General features: G+C 35.7%; 1 protein-coding gene across 1 annotated transcript in view; it reads left to right on the top strand.

Annotated features, from left to right (window-relative positions):
* Positions 1-5,088: 5,088 nt before the first annotated feature.
* LOC132102998 (GTP-binding protein 10-like) overlaps positions 5,089-15,329 on the top strand; it is a 32,201-nt gene continuing 21,960 nt past the window's right edge. The window contains exons 1-4 of the mRNA XM_059507779.1: positions 5,089-5,271; positions 5,705-5,898; positions 6,923-7,014; positions 7,212-7,356. Of these exons, the coding sequence (XP_059363762.1) occupies positions 5,239-5,271; positions 5,705-5,898; positions 6,923-7,014; positions 7,212-7,356 (464 nt within the window). The 5' untranslated portion in view covers positions 5,089-5,238. The remainder of the gene's footprint in view (positions 5,272-5,704; positions 5,899-6,922; positions 7,015-7,211; positions 7,357-15,329) is intronic.

Here is a 15,329-nt window from a genome sequence, read left to right on the forward strand (position 1 = left end):
GGGAGGGGGAGGGGGAGGCCAGGGGAACCAATCAGCATCGAGTGTTCACTTTCAGCGCTGAGGAGTGCTGAGAAAAGTAACATCATAGAGGAGGCTAGCCTCCCTTCTGGAATATCAACCAACCATCATAGAGACATAAATTATGTGTTATTAGTGTGAACCTGTTTTTATACAGTATATGGTCTGAACGTCTCCCGGAGTGGCTGGGCTGATAATTTATAAAAAGTATTTATAATGAGTATCAATATTGAATATGTTTTCTTTACGGTTTCTGACTAAAAGCCACCAAAAAGGCATTTTAAAGTGGTTAAGCAAATAATAATAATAACAATCGGCAGGGATCCCCAGACCAATACAATTAGTTTGCCTCCTCTATTTTAAAATCCACGAGCCACCACTGGTCAGTTTATTTCATTTAATATAGTTAATCTATTATAACATCATACTAAGAGTGCAGTTGTTCTCCAGATATTAGCATAACAAATGTGATTTAGATTTTTTATAAAAATTGAATAAACAAGAAGTTAATATTAAATGCATTTTAGGCACCATATTGCCTGTTTTAGCACTATTTCACCAACGAAAGAAGTTGAAAACTAAGCTACAGCAGTAACAGCACTAATTTTGAGAAACACACTGAGGAGGTGTTTCCTAACTGAGTGAATCCACTTTTTGAACAAATCAGTCATTGACGTAATAAATTATTATTTTTTCTTTTTTCCCCTCTCTTTCACGTCTATACCGATTTCACTAAACAGTTGTGTGAGGGTGTATGTCTAAGAGTGTGTATGCCTTCATTTTGCTAGGCATGGCAACTGTTTTTATATATGCATGTTTTAATTATAACTGTGCTATAAATAAAAGTAGAAGTTAAGGTCAAATTCCATTGTATTTTGGTGGCTTGATTGTGTAAACAACTTCAAAAACATTGCAAAAAAAAATGTTTTGAAGAATGTTTTGGTCAATTTAGTCAGCTTTTTCATTGAACCAGAAAGAAACTTTGAGAAGAAGGATAATGGAACAGTCTCCATGCAATAAGGCTTTCCTCTCTGTACACATATCCTTAAGTACAATTTTGCCTATTTTATTGGTGTCCCCTTCAAAACTTGCTCGTGAGAAATGTTATGTTTATTGTCCCCCCCAACATTTAGATGAGATTTTTGCCCCTGCTGAACACCTTTAATATTCACAGACACTAGTCCATATTGAGATTTGATTAAATGTACAGCTCTACTTTTGATTTATTCATTCAAAAATGGCCTAATTCCGTGACGTTCTGCTCTATCAGAGACAATTTGGCTCTATACAGCAAGTTCCATTTGTGACTGAATTCCGGCTTCAATCCCTGTCGCTTCGCAAACACAGACGGGGTGAATTTATGAATGAAAGTGTGAAAGTTATGACACAAAACGAAGTCATGTATCCTCATGCTTTTAAAAAGTGGTACACCACTGTAACGTTAGTTATTTATCATCTCAAAGTCTGTGCTTTCATTAAAGCTTCATTTCTTGATAAAACAACTTTTTTTGTCTTTATAAAAAATAAAAGTAGTTGTATAATAGTTATTACTTTTTCTTAGTTTACTGCAGGTGTTGAAGTAACAGCCGTCACTTAATTGCGTGTTTTTGCTAATGCCCTCCTTGGAGGCTCGCTAGAGTAGGACAGTCTGGTTGCTTTAATGTTTAAATTACTCTCATACCTAACACAGATTAATATTCATATAGGTCAGCTAACTGCGTTACTGCTTCCATGAAACTCGTGGGAAGTGATCAGTTTGGTCGATTATTCGGTTATGGTTTAGAAACGTCCAGAATGTGTCATTGGTGACCATGGGATGGCGTAAGTTAGTTCATGTAATACAAAGTTTCCTAACCTTAATTACAGTATAGCCTCACAGCTCCAACATCAGTTCGGATACCCCTTCATGAACACCAGCAACAGTTGTGTTCCTCCTCGTAACTCTTGATATCAAGACAGTAACATTAGTAGTAGCCTGTTTGATACATTGTATTTAGCTTCTATGTAGGCCTATGTACATAGGCTGTGTGTGTGTGTGTGTGTGTGCGCGCCCGCTGTGTTGTTTTTTAATGTCTATTTGTTTTGTAGTATTTTTATTTCAGTTTAGTTTTATTTATTTTGGTAGTTTAAGTTAAACTCAACGAATAGCCTATGCGAATAACTATGACACACAGTGATAAGTGGGTAATTATTGATTAGAATATAGGGATGTTATGGCACAAAAAAGAATCTGTATATTTTAACATGGTAGGCTAGTTGTTGACTAACTGGGCAGCTGGTATACTTAATTGGATGCAGATTTGCAATTGTGTTGCCCTAGGTGTGGTATGTAAATTTTAATCTATATATCCAAATGAATACATTGTATGTCCTCTAAAATTATTAGGCTTAATTATTATACTGCTCACACAGCGCATAATAAATTAGGTGGACAATTTTCACCTTTACCAATAATTTTTTCTACTCTGTAAAATCCAGGTGTGAGACATTTTGCAAATGCACAAGTATAGACAAAACATTCTTATATATATATATATATATATATATATATATATATATATATATTAATACATATTTTTTCTTGTATTAGGCTATGTCTGACACCGTTGTAACAGAATGAGGTATAGCTTATTTTGTACACGATAATTTAGCTGCAGTTTTATATAAGTGAGTCACAAAGTAATACATTCTATCTCTCCATTTTCACATTCATGAAAAGTTAAACACAAAGTAAGATTGTCATCCCTACTGATTGATAAGTTAACATGATGATTTCTTGCCTGGATGCACTGGCCCTTCTGCCCAGTCCGTGCGCGCGTGCGAGCACACAGTCTACATACCTCTCTCCCAAAACCCCTGTGCCAACTCCATAAACATGTCCTAATGTTTGGGTTGATTAGACCCGCTCAAGTATGTCATGAAGTCTCAGAGCCCAGCAACTGTATCTGCGACACGCAGTTTACGCGCATTTATTGTTGCCAGTGACCAGGGGTGGTTCTAGGGTGAGTGGAGATCCGGGGCTTAGCCCAGAAAAATCCATGTATGTGACTTTTTATTTTAATAAATCAGAAAGATTTACCTTGTTTAAAATATACAAAAACAATAAAAACAAAAAACTAATTTAAAACATTTTATTTAATGTTTATCCCTTGTATCCTGACACATATGCTAATGTTGTGTCTCCATCTCACTTTTTTTTTTTGTCTCTGTCTCTGTTTTCTTTTCTTTTCCAATCAAGCCTGACTGGCTACACTCGTCCTGTTAGAACAGGGATAAGAAGCAAACATTAAGCAGTGCACTGACTCTTACTCTACAAAGATGTACCGGTCAAAGGACTTTATCTCTGTTTATGTACACTTAAAGCCAAGTATAATTATAAACGCACTAATATTTTTGAAGGAGCACTTACACAGCACTTACAAATTGCATAAATAATCTTATGAGGCTAATGTATCAAATATAAAATTTGGAATACAGAAATATGAAATTGTGAAAAAAATTAGAATGTTACTTTGCCACTAGGTGGCGGCATGCCACTACCTTACTGAGTGAGTCGGTCAGTCATTTAATCAATGGATTCGTTTGAAAGGATAATTCATTCAGAAAAAAAGTACGCTAAAAGTTACTCAAGCAAATTTATTCAGTAAACACCGCTGTGTGTTGCTGCAGAGCACAACAACATGCTTTGTTTGGAACCATTTCCTTTGCGAAATATGTCTTTTTTTATTATCTTGTTTATTGAATTGTTGTCCTGACAGAAAAGTCTGCCACAGACCGTGCTAACCAAGCATTATAACCACTCTGTGTGTGTGTGTGTGTCCTAAAGACTGTGCTGCGCAACCGTTAGATGTTCAAAATGTAACTGTTAACGTTAAATCAGACACAATTTAAAACCGAAAAATAAATATAATACTATGATTAAAAGTTACAGATACCTGAAACTGTTGTATCTTGGCGTTCAAGTGTTGGTTGCGGGTGTTTTACTTCCTTTTTTTTGAAGAAGAAGAAGAAGAAGAATTTTTGAAATATCCATTTTAATTTTCAAATAAATTGATCTAGTAAAATACTACACGCCAACAAACCGCCTGGCTCCAAAAGATCTCATTTCATTGGCTGGATCGTACAGACGCTCATCGATGGTTTGCCAGTTTACATGTCAGTCAGAAACACTAGACTCAGTGGGCAGTTTTCGTCGGGTGTGAATGACAGCGCGTAAATTTACAGACACTGTAGACGTGAGAGTCGAGAGATATTTATTTATTTATTTATTTAAATTCTAATATAAATTACTTTATTGTGCATGAAAACTCATTGATGGCATGGTGGTAATAAAAACATTCGGGGCTTTACTGAAAACATTCGGGGCTCCAGCCCCCTTAGCCCACCCCTAACACCGCCCCTGCCAGTGACGATGCGTCCCCGCATCCACGATTTATCTCGCCCAGCTGACCGGGAGCCTTGCCGCCCTCTGTGCCCTCGGTATTCAGCATCTCGAGACTGGGTATAGTGTACGAGGATGCGGTGGCGAGCATCAGCACACACACTAACAGTAGGCGCCACCACTTGGAAATAGCCTACCAGCAGGCGCTGGTCTTGGAAATAGCCTACTTAAAACAATTAACTTACAATGTTTAGTTCAGCCTTTTCTCTCCTGTAGATCCTTTGCCGTTCATACCTTTGAGGCGAATACATAAAGCGCTGCGCGCCCATGTGTTTCAAACGTCATGCGGTTGATTGTAGCCCATTCCACTAGTAAAAACCACCTGACGTGAAGAACATAACTGGATTACAATCTGAGGAACACAAATACTTAGAGTTTATGATTAGCATACTGCTATTTATTTATTCGTTTATTTTTATTTATTTATTTTTGACAGCTAGACAAAACCGTAATAATATAACTTAATATAGTAGTAATATAAGAAATAAATGTAACTTTTTTTAATGCAGAAACTTTAGTAAATATTATCGGGCGAAATCTGAAAAATTCAGGGTGAAACAAAAATCACAAATCTGCTGAAGGAGAGAGGCGGAAACATGTTTAATGGACAGCACTTTAAGCCAGTCACAGCACACATTCGCATGTTTCCGGAAGCACACACGTGTTGGTCCTTCACTTCAGTCTATGCCTAAACAATGCAGAGAAAATAACGTTATAACAAAAAAACACAGGTTTTGTGACACTTTGATACAATCTCTGCCTTGGGGAGTTATTTCGGGATGGTTTGGACAAGCAGAGTTTGTTTCCGGAAGGTTGGTAACGTTGACCAGTTTATCGAATGACATTTTAAATAGTTAAGGTTAGCAGTAACCCGACCTTCACATGCTCAGTTTCTGTGTGTCATTAACAGATCGTGTAGCAGATGGTTATGTAACTAATTCCTGTTACAAACTCGATGCTTCACTCTAAGCACTTTTATCACGTATCAATAATAATAGCTTAGAAGAAATACCTCACGTGTCTGTCATCTTTTCACCAGAGGCTATAACATTAGTGAATGTGCAGGTGCAGGAAATGTAAAAATCATTTATACCATATTAATAGACACATATTTATGCAAATAGTGGAACAATGGCTCAGCAGACTTAGCCAAAAGTTTGGACTGACGACATTTTAATTTGCCTTTATTATTCGAGTTTCTCGAACATAATGTCCCACTAACTTTATCTGTGTCTTTTATTTCAGTATGGCAACTTTGTGGATAATATTCGGCTTTATGTGAGGGGTGGGAGTGGAGGAATGGGTCTGCCCCGTTTAGGGGGACTTGGGGGAAATGGTGGAGACGTTTGGGTGGTGGCCAAAAAAGACATTACACTGAAGCAAATCAAGGACAAGCATCCTAACAAACGATTCACTGCAGGTGTTGGTTCAAACAGCAGGTAAGTCTAATAAAGGATACTAATAAAATATTTATAATAAAGAGAATAATGTGTGAGTAAAATGGCAATGGTCAGTTATACCTCAGAACAACATTTATATGACTTTATGTTATAGGCAGAATATAATAGTATTTTCTTTTCTCTTTTCAATGTAGTATTGTGTCTCCAAAAGATCATAAATAAACATGTATATTTATTTTCTATATTTGATATTAAATATATATTATTCTTTTTGTATTTTGATGACTTTGAAACCTATCACTGGAGCCTATTATATTTTTGCTGTAACAGATTGTGTGACCTATTGATTGTTTGTGTCAAAGTGTGAGCTCTGAAACGGATGTGTTGTAGGTCATTCTTTTGTCTGGAGAATCTGATGTTAGGAGCTCGGTCTTCTTCTGATATTGTGAAAGCTTATTTGCTCCATGCAGAGGATATGATGCATTCTCAAATTTAAAAAAAAAGTTGCCATTAAATTTTAATGGAGATTTAGCATGTCCAAGCTACTTTTTTTTCCTATATAACAAAACCGCACAGCAATCCCAAATGTCAAGTTCCAGAAAGCAGTCTATAAGACTCATGAACTGTTTTCCAAGTGTTTAAAAGTAATACAAGTGTTTTTTGTTTTTTTTTGAGGAGCAGATTGCAATGTAAGAACATCATTCAGTATTATTCATTGAACATCTTGACTTCCACCCGTTCAAATTATAATAAGACGGAATAATTACATCGTTTGCATGCTAACATGGCAGAAGTAGAAGATTCTGTGCATGTGTTTCACGTCAGGTTTAAATGTGCAGAAGTGTGTATGATTTGAGAGAATGTGCACAAGTCAAGTGTGAGGAAAGTGAAATGCTTATTTTTGGACTTCTCACATAAAACTGTTAAATGAATTTTAAAACCAGAAAAGCACATAATAAGTCATGACCGATTCACTTTTTGGTGAACTAGATTAACAAAAATCACAAATAATTGCTCTGCTATACAATACAATGTGAAAATGTATTCATTTATTTTTTGTCAGTATTCATGCTCTGAGAGGGGCTAAAGGAGAGGACAGTCAGGTCTGTGCACCTGTTGGGATCAGTGTTACAACAGACAATGGGAGAATCTTAGGTAATTCCATTTAAACCCCTCTGTAACATCTAGGTCATCACATCCTTCACATCACTTCATTCTTTTATTTGACATGCTTATTAGACATACTTTGCACTTATATCAAATGCCATTGTATGTTGTTTCTTCCATTTCATACTGTATTCTGCATGTCTTACCTAATGGGAATACATTTTTTTTCTCATTTTTCTCATTAGGAGAGTTAAACTGTGAAGGAGACAAACTTTTGGTGGCCAAAGGGGGTCACGGTGGCTCTCTTCACTCTGGGTTCTTACCCAGTAAAGGTCAAACCAGACAGATACGGCTTGACCTTAAACTCATTGCAGATCTAGGACTTGTAGGGTGAGTGTCTACACAGAATTTGTACTGGAAAAGTATTGCTATAAATAAAGGTATAAAATTACAAAGTAAATGACATAAAGAGCCAAAAATGATCTAGGAATAATAACCAAATTAATGCATAAAACAAAAATACATAATAGTAGTATTATCATATCCTTAGTCTCAAATCCGAATGATTTATGACCCTGATTTATGGCCTGATTTATGTACGTACAGTCAGCGTAGACTGACAGGTAGTCTGAAGTGTACATGGTCAGTTTGGATTGATTTATGACTATATGACCTGTCAGTCAAAGCGGTTGCCATGTCACTGAGTCCTGTCACCCTTGATTGACATGACAGAGGTGTGTGTAAATCAAAAGTTCAAACATGTCTCAGATTTGACTTGTGTTGCGTTTATTACTGGATATATGATGGTTTGTATCTGTAACCGGGTTTCTGTGGAGTTCCTTCCTGACCTGTTACCCACTTCAGGAGGTGTTTGGGTTCTTCCTGGAAAATAAAAATGGCTGAGTAAAAGTGAGTGTATTGACGCCTTGACAGGATCAATGTTTGTTTGATCTATATGGTATATGTTGATACCTAGACACCTACAGGCCACATGCTCCCCGTCTACATCCACCTCTGAAAAGGAGGAGGATGTCTGGAGTCTTTCCAGGTGAGAATTTTATTTTTATTTTAGGAAATGCAACAGGAAAAAAGAAAGTACCGATTTAACATCTTAGAAACATCAAAACCTAGGACACTAGGTTTTATGACTTCTATGACAAGTCAAAGAGAGAGAGAGTGAGAGAGAGAGACAATTATTTAAATCAGCAACTAACCAAGCCAATGAAGAGATAAATAATTTAATGTTATCTGAAATTAATAAAATCAAACAGGCATTCATTAATGTTAAGAAAATACTAACCATAATATGTGATGTATAAAAGGAGTTGAAATCTCACGTTAATTTTAAAACCAACTCTAAACACACACACACACAGACACACACACACACACACACACACACACACACACACATTGGGTTTCCATGTTCTATGGGACACCCCGTAGACGTAATGGTTTTTTATACTGTACAAATTGTATTTTGCATCACCGTACACCAACCTTACACTTAAACCTACCCCTTACAGAAAATTTTGTTCATTTTAAGATTTTCAAAAACACTTCATTCTGTATGATTTATAAACTTGTTTCCTCACGGGGACAAAAACAATCCCAAAGGATTTTGGATATTGCCATCATTGTTCCCCACACACTGTAAAACTGAGTAAATTAAATTTTAATTATGAGCAAAATCGTATTTGTTGTTTTTACTTTGTGTTATGTAAGAAATGTTTTCGTTTAATAATCTAACCTGTAGTACGTGTACTGTAAATGAACAAATATACATTTAGCTTAAACTCAGTAAAATAATTACACCTACCATTTTAAACATGTTTAAAAGATTACACATTGTGTGTCACTAAAGCAAGGCACACTGTCTATTGTCTTAATTATTTTTTAAACAACCTGATGACCAGCATTGTTTCTTTAGATCATTTATGCACACAAGTGCTTTTTTCACACGAGTAGAAAACTCTTTGGATGTGTTTGACAGAAACATAATTTCTACATCAGAAAACTTTTCTTAAACGCATGACTGAACTTTTCTCATTCGACAGAAATACTATTTTCAAATTATTTACCCAGGCCTATAACACCTTGTGTAAATGATCTTACCTAGAACAGAAAACATATACGTTGACTATTTGACTATTTTGTAGGCATCATGTAATGTTAAATGGTTTACTAAAAAAATTTAAGCACCAGCAGCTGTGATTTTCAAAATGAAAGAAATGTACAAGCTAAGGATGTTCCAACTATCATCATTTCCTTTTGACCCTGATAAACCGGTAATGAATTTTCTATGCAAGTGACAAGACAGTTCTCATACTATTTGTGTAAATAGCTGTGCTAAAACATTTATGACTATTTTTGCATGCCAATAGATTATGTCAAGGGTGTTTCACATCTAAGAATCACAATGTTTTGTGAAATTTAACCATATCAAGATTTTGGACGACCGTTCACAATTTGTTTGTTGGACTGTACGTTTTTAGGTGATCTTTGTGCGGTGTCATCATAATAGGAATAAATGAAAATTACGAAATTAAGTTACAGTTTTTCTCTTTGAGATATTTCTTTTAGTGCAACTTTGCGTCCGTCCAAAAAGTGTGATCACATGAAGCATCAGCACAAAAATGAAGTCTAGCTGTTTTACACTTAAAACTATTACAACCTAAACAAATCAAACGGTTTCACTGAAAGCTGCACACTCGTTTATGTTTGGGCGTGTTAAGGTTTCCACACTCTTGTGTATATAAATTTTATCCATAACCTTTTGCGTATTCGAGCGACCAAATCACTAAGAAAGAGATTATAGCAGGAAAACAAATGTTTACAATGCATATAGAATTCAGAATACAATTGTAAAAAAAATTTAAATGTTGATTTGTAAATGATATTTTTGTTAATCCACTAGATTAAGTCATCTTGTTCAGATAGCAGATGACACAATTCACGTTTTGTTTGTTTGGCTGTTTTTGTTTTAAGACTCCTGTAAGTTCATGCTAATCCTTGCATGGGAAAGAGAGCAAGGTGAGCACATCCCATTCATTTAAGAAAAAAATTATTTTGACAAAACACAACACAACAACATTAAAGAATGTTATCAGTTCCTATGGCCATCTTCTTTGATTCAAATAAAGCAACATCTCTGGTGTACGTAAGCATCTACAATGTGTGTATGTGCTAAACATCTTTGTTTCTCCACTTCTTCAGATTTGTTAGATGGGCTACTCTTGTAATACAAACACATTTGAGAACCACGATGTTCTCGCTTTTGTAATGGTTATAGAAAAATTCAAACATAACTTTTGCATATGGATTATCTGTGAGCAAAACTGACAAAAAAAAAATCACTGAATTATGAAATGCAAAAGTGTGTACGGCATTTGGCAAAACAGGATTTTAGCTTTAATGAGCCCATAAGACAAAAATTGTCAATGTGTGACTTGTAAATATATATAATTTTATTTTATTTATTTATTTTTACCAGAGATAGTTGACTGATCTGTTTACATGTTGTGTTTTCTCTGACTGTGGTCAAACATACAGTGCCTGTTCATAGGAATTTTTACAGCATAACTACAGCATAAAGATATTGCCCCTACATCTAGAGCTCTTGTTCATATAGCTGATGACCATGTTCACGTTTTTATTTGTCGTACTCGTTTGTTTCGAAATTTCCGCTTGACATTAAAGAGTAGGCCTATGTGTACACGGTCAGAAGCATTAGCATCTACCGTGTGCGGAGATTTTTCTGCTCTGTCCACTTTTGGTGGATTTGCTAGAGACTATGTCACCTTGTTGTAATGTGATTACGTTTAAGATCCATAAGATTGCACTAAACGCCCTTGAATAGGTTATAGACATATTCTTTTATACAGGAAATATGTTTCCACAACAGAAATATGTATCAGAATAACAAATACCTAATAGTGAAATCCTCACTTCTAAACTATTGTGAAAACTTTTAATGTTGATCTGGCCCACCAGCCGTGTATCTTTTTCATTGTTTTTTAGGTAAAGACTATTCTCAGAGTTTGGTCAAACAGGCAAAAACATGAACAAAATAGAGTACAAGATGATTAAATGATTGTCAAGAGAGTGTTTAAACTGGGATTGTGATGCACTTTAGAGCTTTTTCTGGTCTAACTGTGTCACAAAGACACAAAATAGCCACTACCTCTACTTGAAAATGAGTCCTGCCATTTTCTGTTCCGACAGTTAATACAAAACTTAAACTTAATACAAACACATCTATTACACTTAAAGTTAGACATTAAAAGTCAAGGATGCCACAGGAACTATTTCATTTGTCTGTGTCTCTAAACATCACACTGGCAAATAAACCAGAGATGACATGTAGAAAGAATTCATTGAAAGGGGCATGTTTTAGTCCATTTTAGATGGTCTGCACCAACACATGTTTTAGATGTTTTAGGTATTCATCAGACCAAAAGGTTTGATTCGGGAAACACATACGACTGGAACTGCGTGTTGTAATGACTGTCTTTATTATTTGATCTACTTTTACTTTTAAAACAACACAGTGTGAAATTACATTCTTCGACAGCATGGGCCCCTTAAATGTTGTAGTATATCTTTATTGTTTTCACAAAATATCTAAACATTTATCTATCTTAAAATATTAGTTATTACGTGTTTACAAAGCTGTCATGTCCGACGTTTACATTTTTAAGAACATCTGATGTAGTTTATCGTTTTTTACATTTTATAACATATATTTCACCAAACCTTGAGGCCTGAAAAGTGGGCTTAGCATCAGTCCACATTTCAGCTGTTAGTCAGAAAATGCAAGTGAGCCGAGATTTCATTACTGAGATAATCTACATGATGTGAAACTAGCGCACAGTTACATTACAGTTTTGGGTTCTAGTCATTGTTGAATAGTCTTTGTTACTGTTCCACATGTTTAACACCGCATTACTCCATTGTGAAGACATGTACTGTATAAAAAGTTTTTCACCGTAGTAGTCCAACTCTGAAACCAGACCAAACTAAAATTAGCTTGAGCCTTAGTTGTAGCAGAATTAAAATGTTTTATTTTTTATCTTTCCATGATTTGTGCGTATTGTTCTGAACCACGGTTTCATTTTTAACATCACAATTCCTATTGTATTGTCCTGTATGATTGTAAAGAGTTTTGTGTGTGTGTGTGTGAGTGTCTGTTTTTTTTGGGCAAACAGTACTGCTGTAAAGTTGGCGAGCTCTTTGTGTTCTCTGCTTTACTGTGTTTATATACATAAGTATTCTTTAAATTTGCTCGATTAAATTAAGTATTTAACACAGTTTTGGGTAATGCGTGTGTGAATATAGAATTTAATAGAACAAGGATCTTTAAAAATATTTTTTCTTGAAATATCCATGTAACACTCTGAATCGAGACTGCTTCTTTTACATATAACATTAACACATTAATAATGAGCTCAGACCCATTGTTTCATAAACCACAAAAGATTAAAATGTGATTCAACATTTTATTTCAACAATACATTTTTGAATATACATTCATACATTGAAGTAGTGAAGAAAATGGTCAAATTGACATTACTAACAAACAGTAGTAATGACATTACAGGTGGTCTAGCCAGAAAAGAAAATCTCTACAAGCCAGCATGTTTTGTTCTAGTATGTAGTTGACGTACGTTTGAACAATCTCACATGTCATGGAACCATAATTTTTTGAAACCAACAATGTACATAAATCTGTTACACATGTACACAGACAGAGAACCTCGTTAATGTCCATCTCATCGTCACATTCAGACATCACATCCAGAATTTTTCTAGTCGTTACACAGACTGATTCTTTACTGGTAATAAACATACTAGTCAAATCAGGCCATGGGTTATTTTTCAGGCTTCTTACAACATTCATTTCATTCTTAAGATTTTTTACACACTTGGTATCCCCGGTACAATCATGATTTGGATTCTCTATGACCGCATGCATCAGTTTGATCATTTGTTTTCGGTAATGCTGTTTAAACTTAGTGTCTATGTAGTCTGTTACATGACACGCTTCCCCCTGGGGTGCAGTCGCACTTCAGCTGATCCTCCGTAGCGGCGCCAGAACTCCAGTTGCACTCCATCTGCTTTTGCGCAGCGTCAGACATCCTTTTCAGAATTTAATTTAAGTTTATTGAGATAAACTTTGTACCCTAATCAATATAGAATGTTGTCACCATTTCCCAGAATCTGGACTGTCTGTATTAATCCACGACGATCCAGGCCTTGTGCAATTTCAGTTTTAATTTCTGGTTTATGGTTCAGATCCGTCGAAGCCTTATTATTTGAAAAATTAGAGAGCGCATCAGTTTCAGACAAATTTGACTGTTGAAGCCGATTCTGTCAGTCCACGTAGATAATGTTTTGATCGACAAGATGTTGCAGTAGCTCCGTCGACCGTGCTGTAAAACCCTTGTTCGCAGATCTAGGAAAACCTGTGATAACTGCAGAGTTTATGAGGTCAGCCGCTCACAGGGGATGAAGACTAGTCATAGACACGAGGAAGTAGTGGTGGATCTTCTGTACATTAGAACAAAAAATAAAAATGGGTGGTCTTGTTTCTACGTTTCAAATGTTGCTTGGTTGGTTGCTGAGATGGGGGTGTTGCACTCTAAAAGTGGAGGAGGGTGAAGGGGTCTAATTAGGGATGTGTTTTGACCAACGAAACCTAGCTTGTCACCAAAGAGAATTCTGTCATTTTCACTGGAAGATATTTTGATTAAAGATTACGAGGTTTATTAGGATTTTTGTTAAGACACTTGCAATTTGTTTCAAGTAATGGTAATGTATTGTGGCTTGGGAAAACTTAATCCAACAACCATTTATTAAACATAGAACAAGGAACACATAGATGGGTGAGTAAACACTGAAAAAGAAACATTACAACATCATTGTTCAGGTTTGCTATACCGAATACACTATTATCTGACTGATCATTCGGTTTAAAAATAAATTTAAATGGACTGAAACAGCTTGTTTATCATTGAAAAAATTGTGTTCAACATGAGTATGTCACATTGCTCAAAATATAGTCTCTTTTTGCAGCATTCGTAAGGGTTGACCTCAGGAAGAGGTCAGTCATGATCAGACTCATCAGAGTCAAAGTTTGTTTCAAAGTCCTCCCGACGTTTATTTATCTGCATGAGATAATTCTGGTCATGAAGCGTTTTGTTCCAACAGGGTGTTATGGATATGTAGTCTGGTGGCTTGCTCGCATGGTACCGCATACCAGGCGTTGTACCATCCCATTGGAAAATGTACCAGATGTTTTCATCCATATTAAAGTTTCTCCAAATTTGATTGTAGAAGTATGCCCAGTCTACGGCAGTCAAAAGCAGGTAGGTGCATTCGGATGTATATTCTTCGTAAGGTTCCAAAACTTAGAGCTTCACAATCTGCAACTCTTTGTCAAACACAAATCTCCCCACACGATCATAAGACACGGTGAAATCTTGTTTCACAATATCTTCATCTTCACTGAGAACCTTTCTTATGCTCTTCCCTTGATTTTTACTTGGTGCAAAAGTCAGCTCCTCTCTTATTTCAACAGAACTTCTTGGTGGTGTTACACACATCATTCTTCTAGATGTTTCAGGACTGTTTGGAGCAGCGGCAGCCATTGTAACGGGAGCATGCAGAAAGTCTTCTGTGGTTAACTATATGTCCCTAAACCTTTTTTAAATATCACACTTGGAATGTAGTTAGGAGCCCACAGGTGTGAAACAAACAAGGATGTGACACCTTCAGTAGTCATAAAACATTGGATGCTTTAGCACTTTCAGCGAGATTATTTTCTCTTGAACAACGTATGTTTTCCTTGCGAACAAAGCATTAAAATGAGCTTGCTAGCAAATCTAAAGCACACTGTTGCAAGGTAGTTTTGTTTACACCTTAAGTTTGTGACGACCACTAATATAATTTTTATTTAATAATGTACAAATCGACCGAGAACTATTATTATTAATGTGTTAATGTTATATGTAAAAGAAGCAGTCTCGATTCAGAGTGTTACATGGATATTTCAAGAAAAAATATTTTTAAAGATCCTTGTTCTATTAAATTCTATATTCACACACGCATTACCCAAAACTGTGTTAAATACTTAATTTAATCGAGCAAATTTAAAGAATACTTATGTATATAAACACAGTAAAGCAGAGAACACAAAGAGCTCGCCAACTTTACAGCAGTACTGTTTGCCCAAAAAAACAGACACTCACACACACACACACAAAACTCTTTACAATCATACAGGACAATACAATAGGAATTGTGATGTTAAAAATGAAACCGTGGTTCAGAACAATACGCACAAATCATGGAAAGATAAAAAA

This window comes from Carassius carassius, chromosome 24, assembly GCF_963082965.1.
Source record: "Carassius carassius chromosome 24, fCarCar2.1, whole genome shotgun sequence".
In the NCBI taxonomy this organism is placed as follows: domain Eukaryota; kingdom Metazoa; phylum Chordata; class Actinopteri; order Cypriniformes; family Cyprinidae; genus Carassius; species Carassius carassius.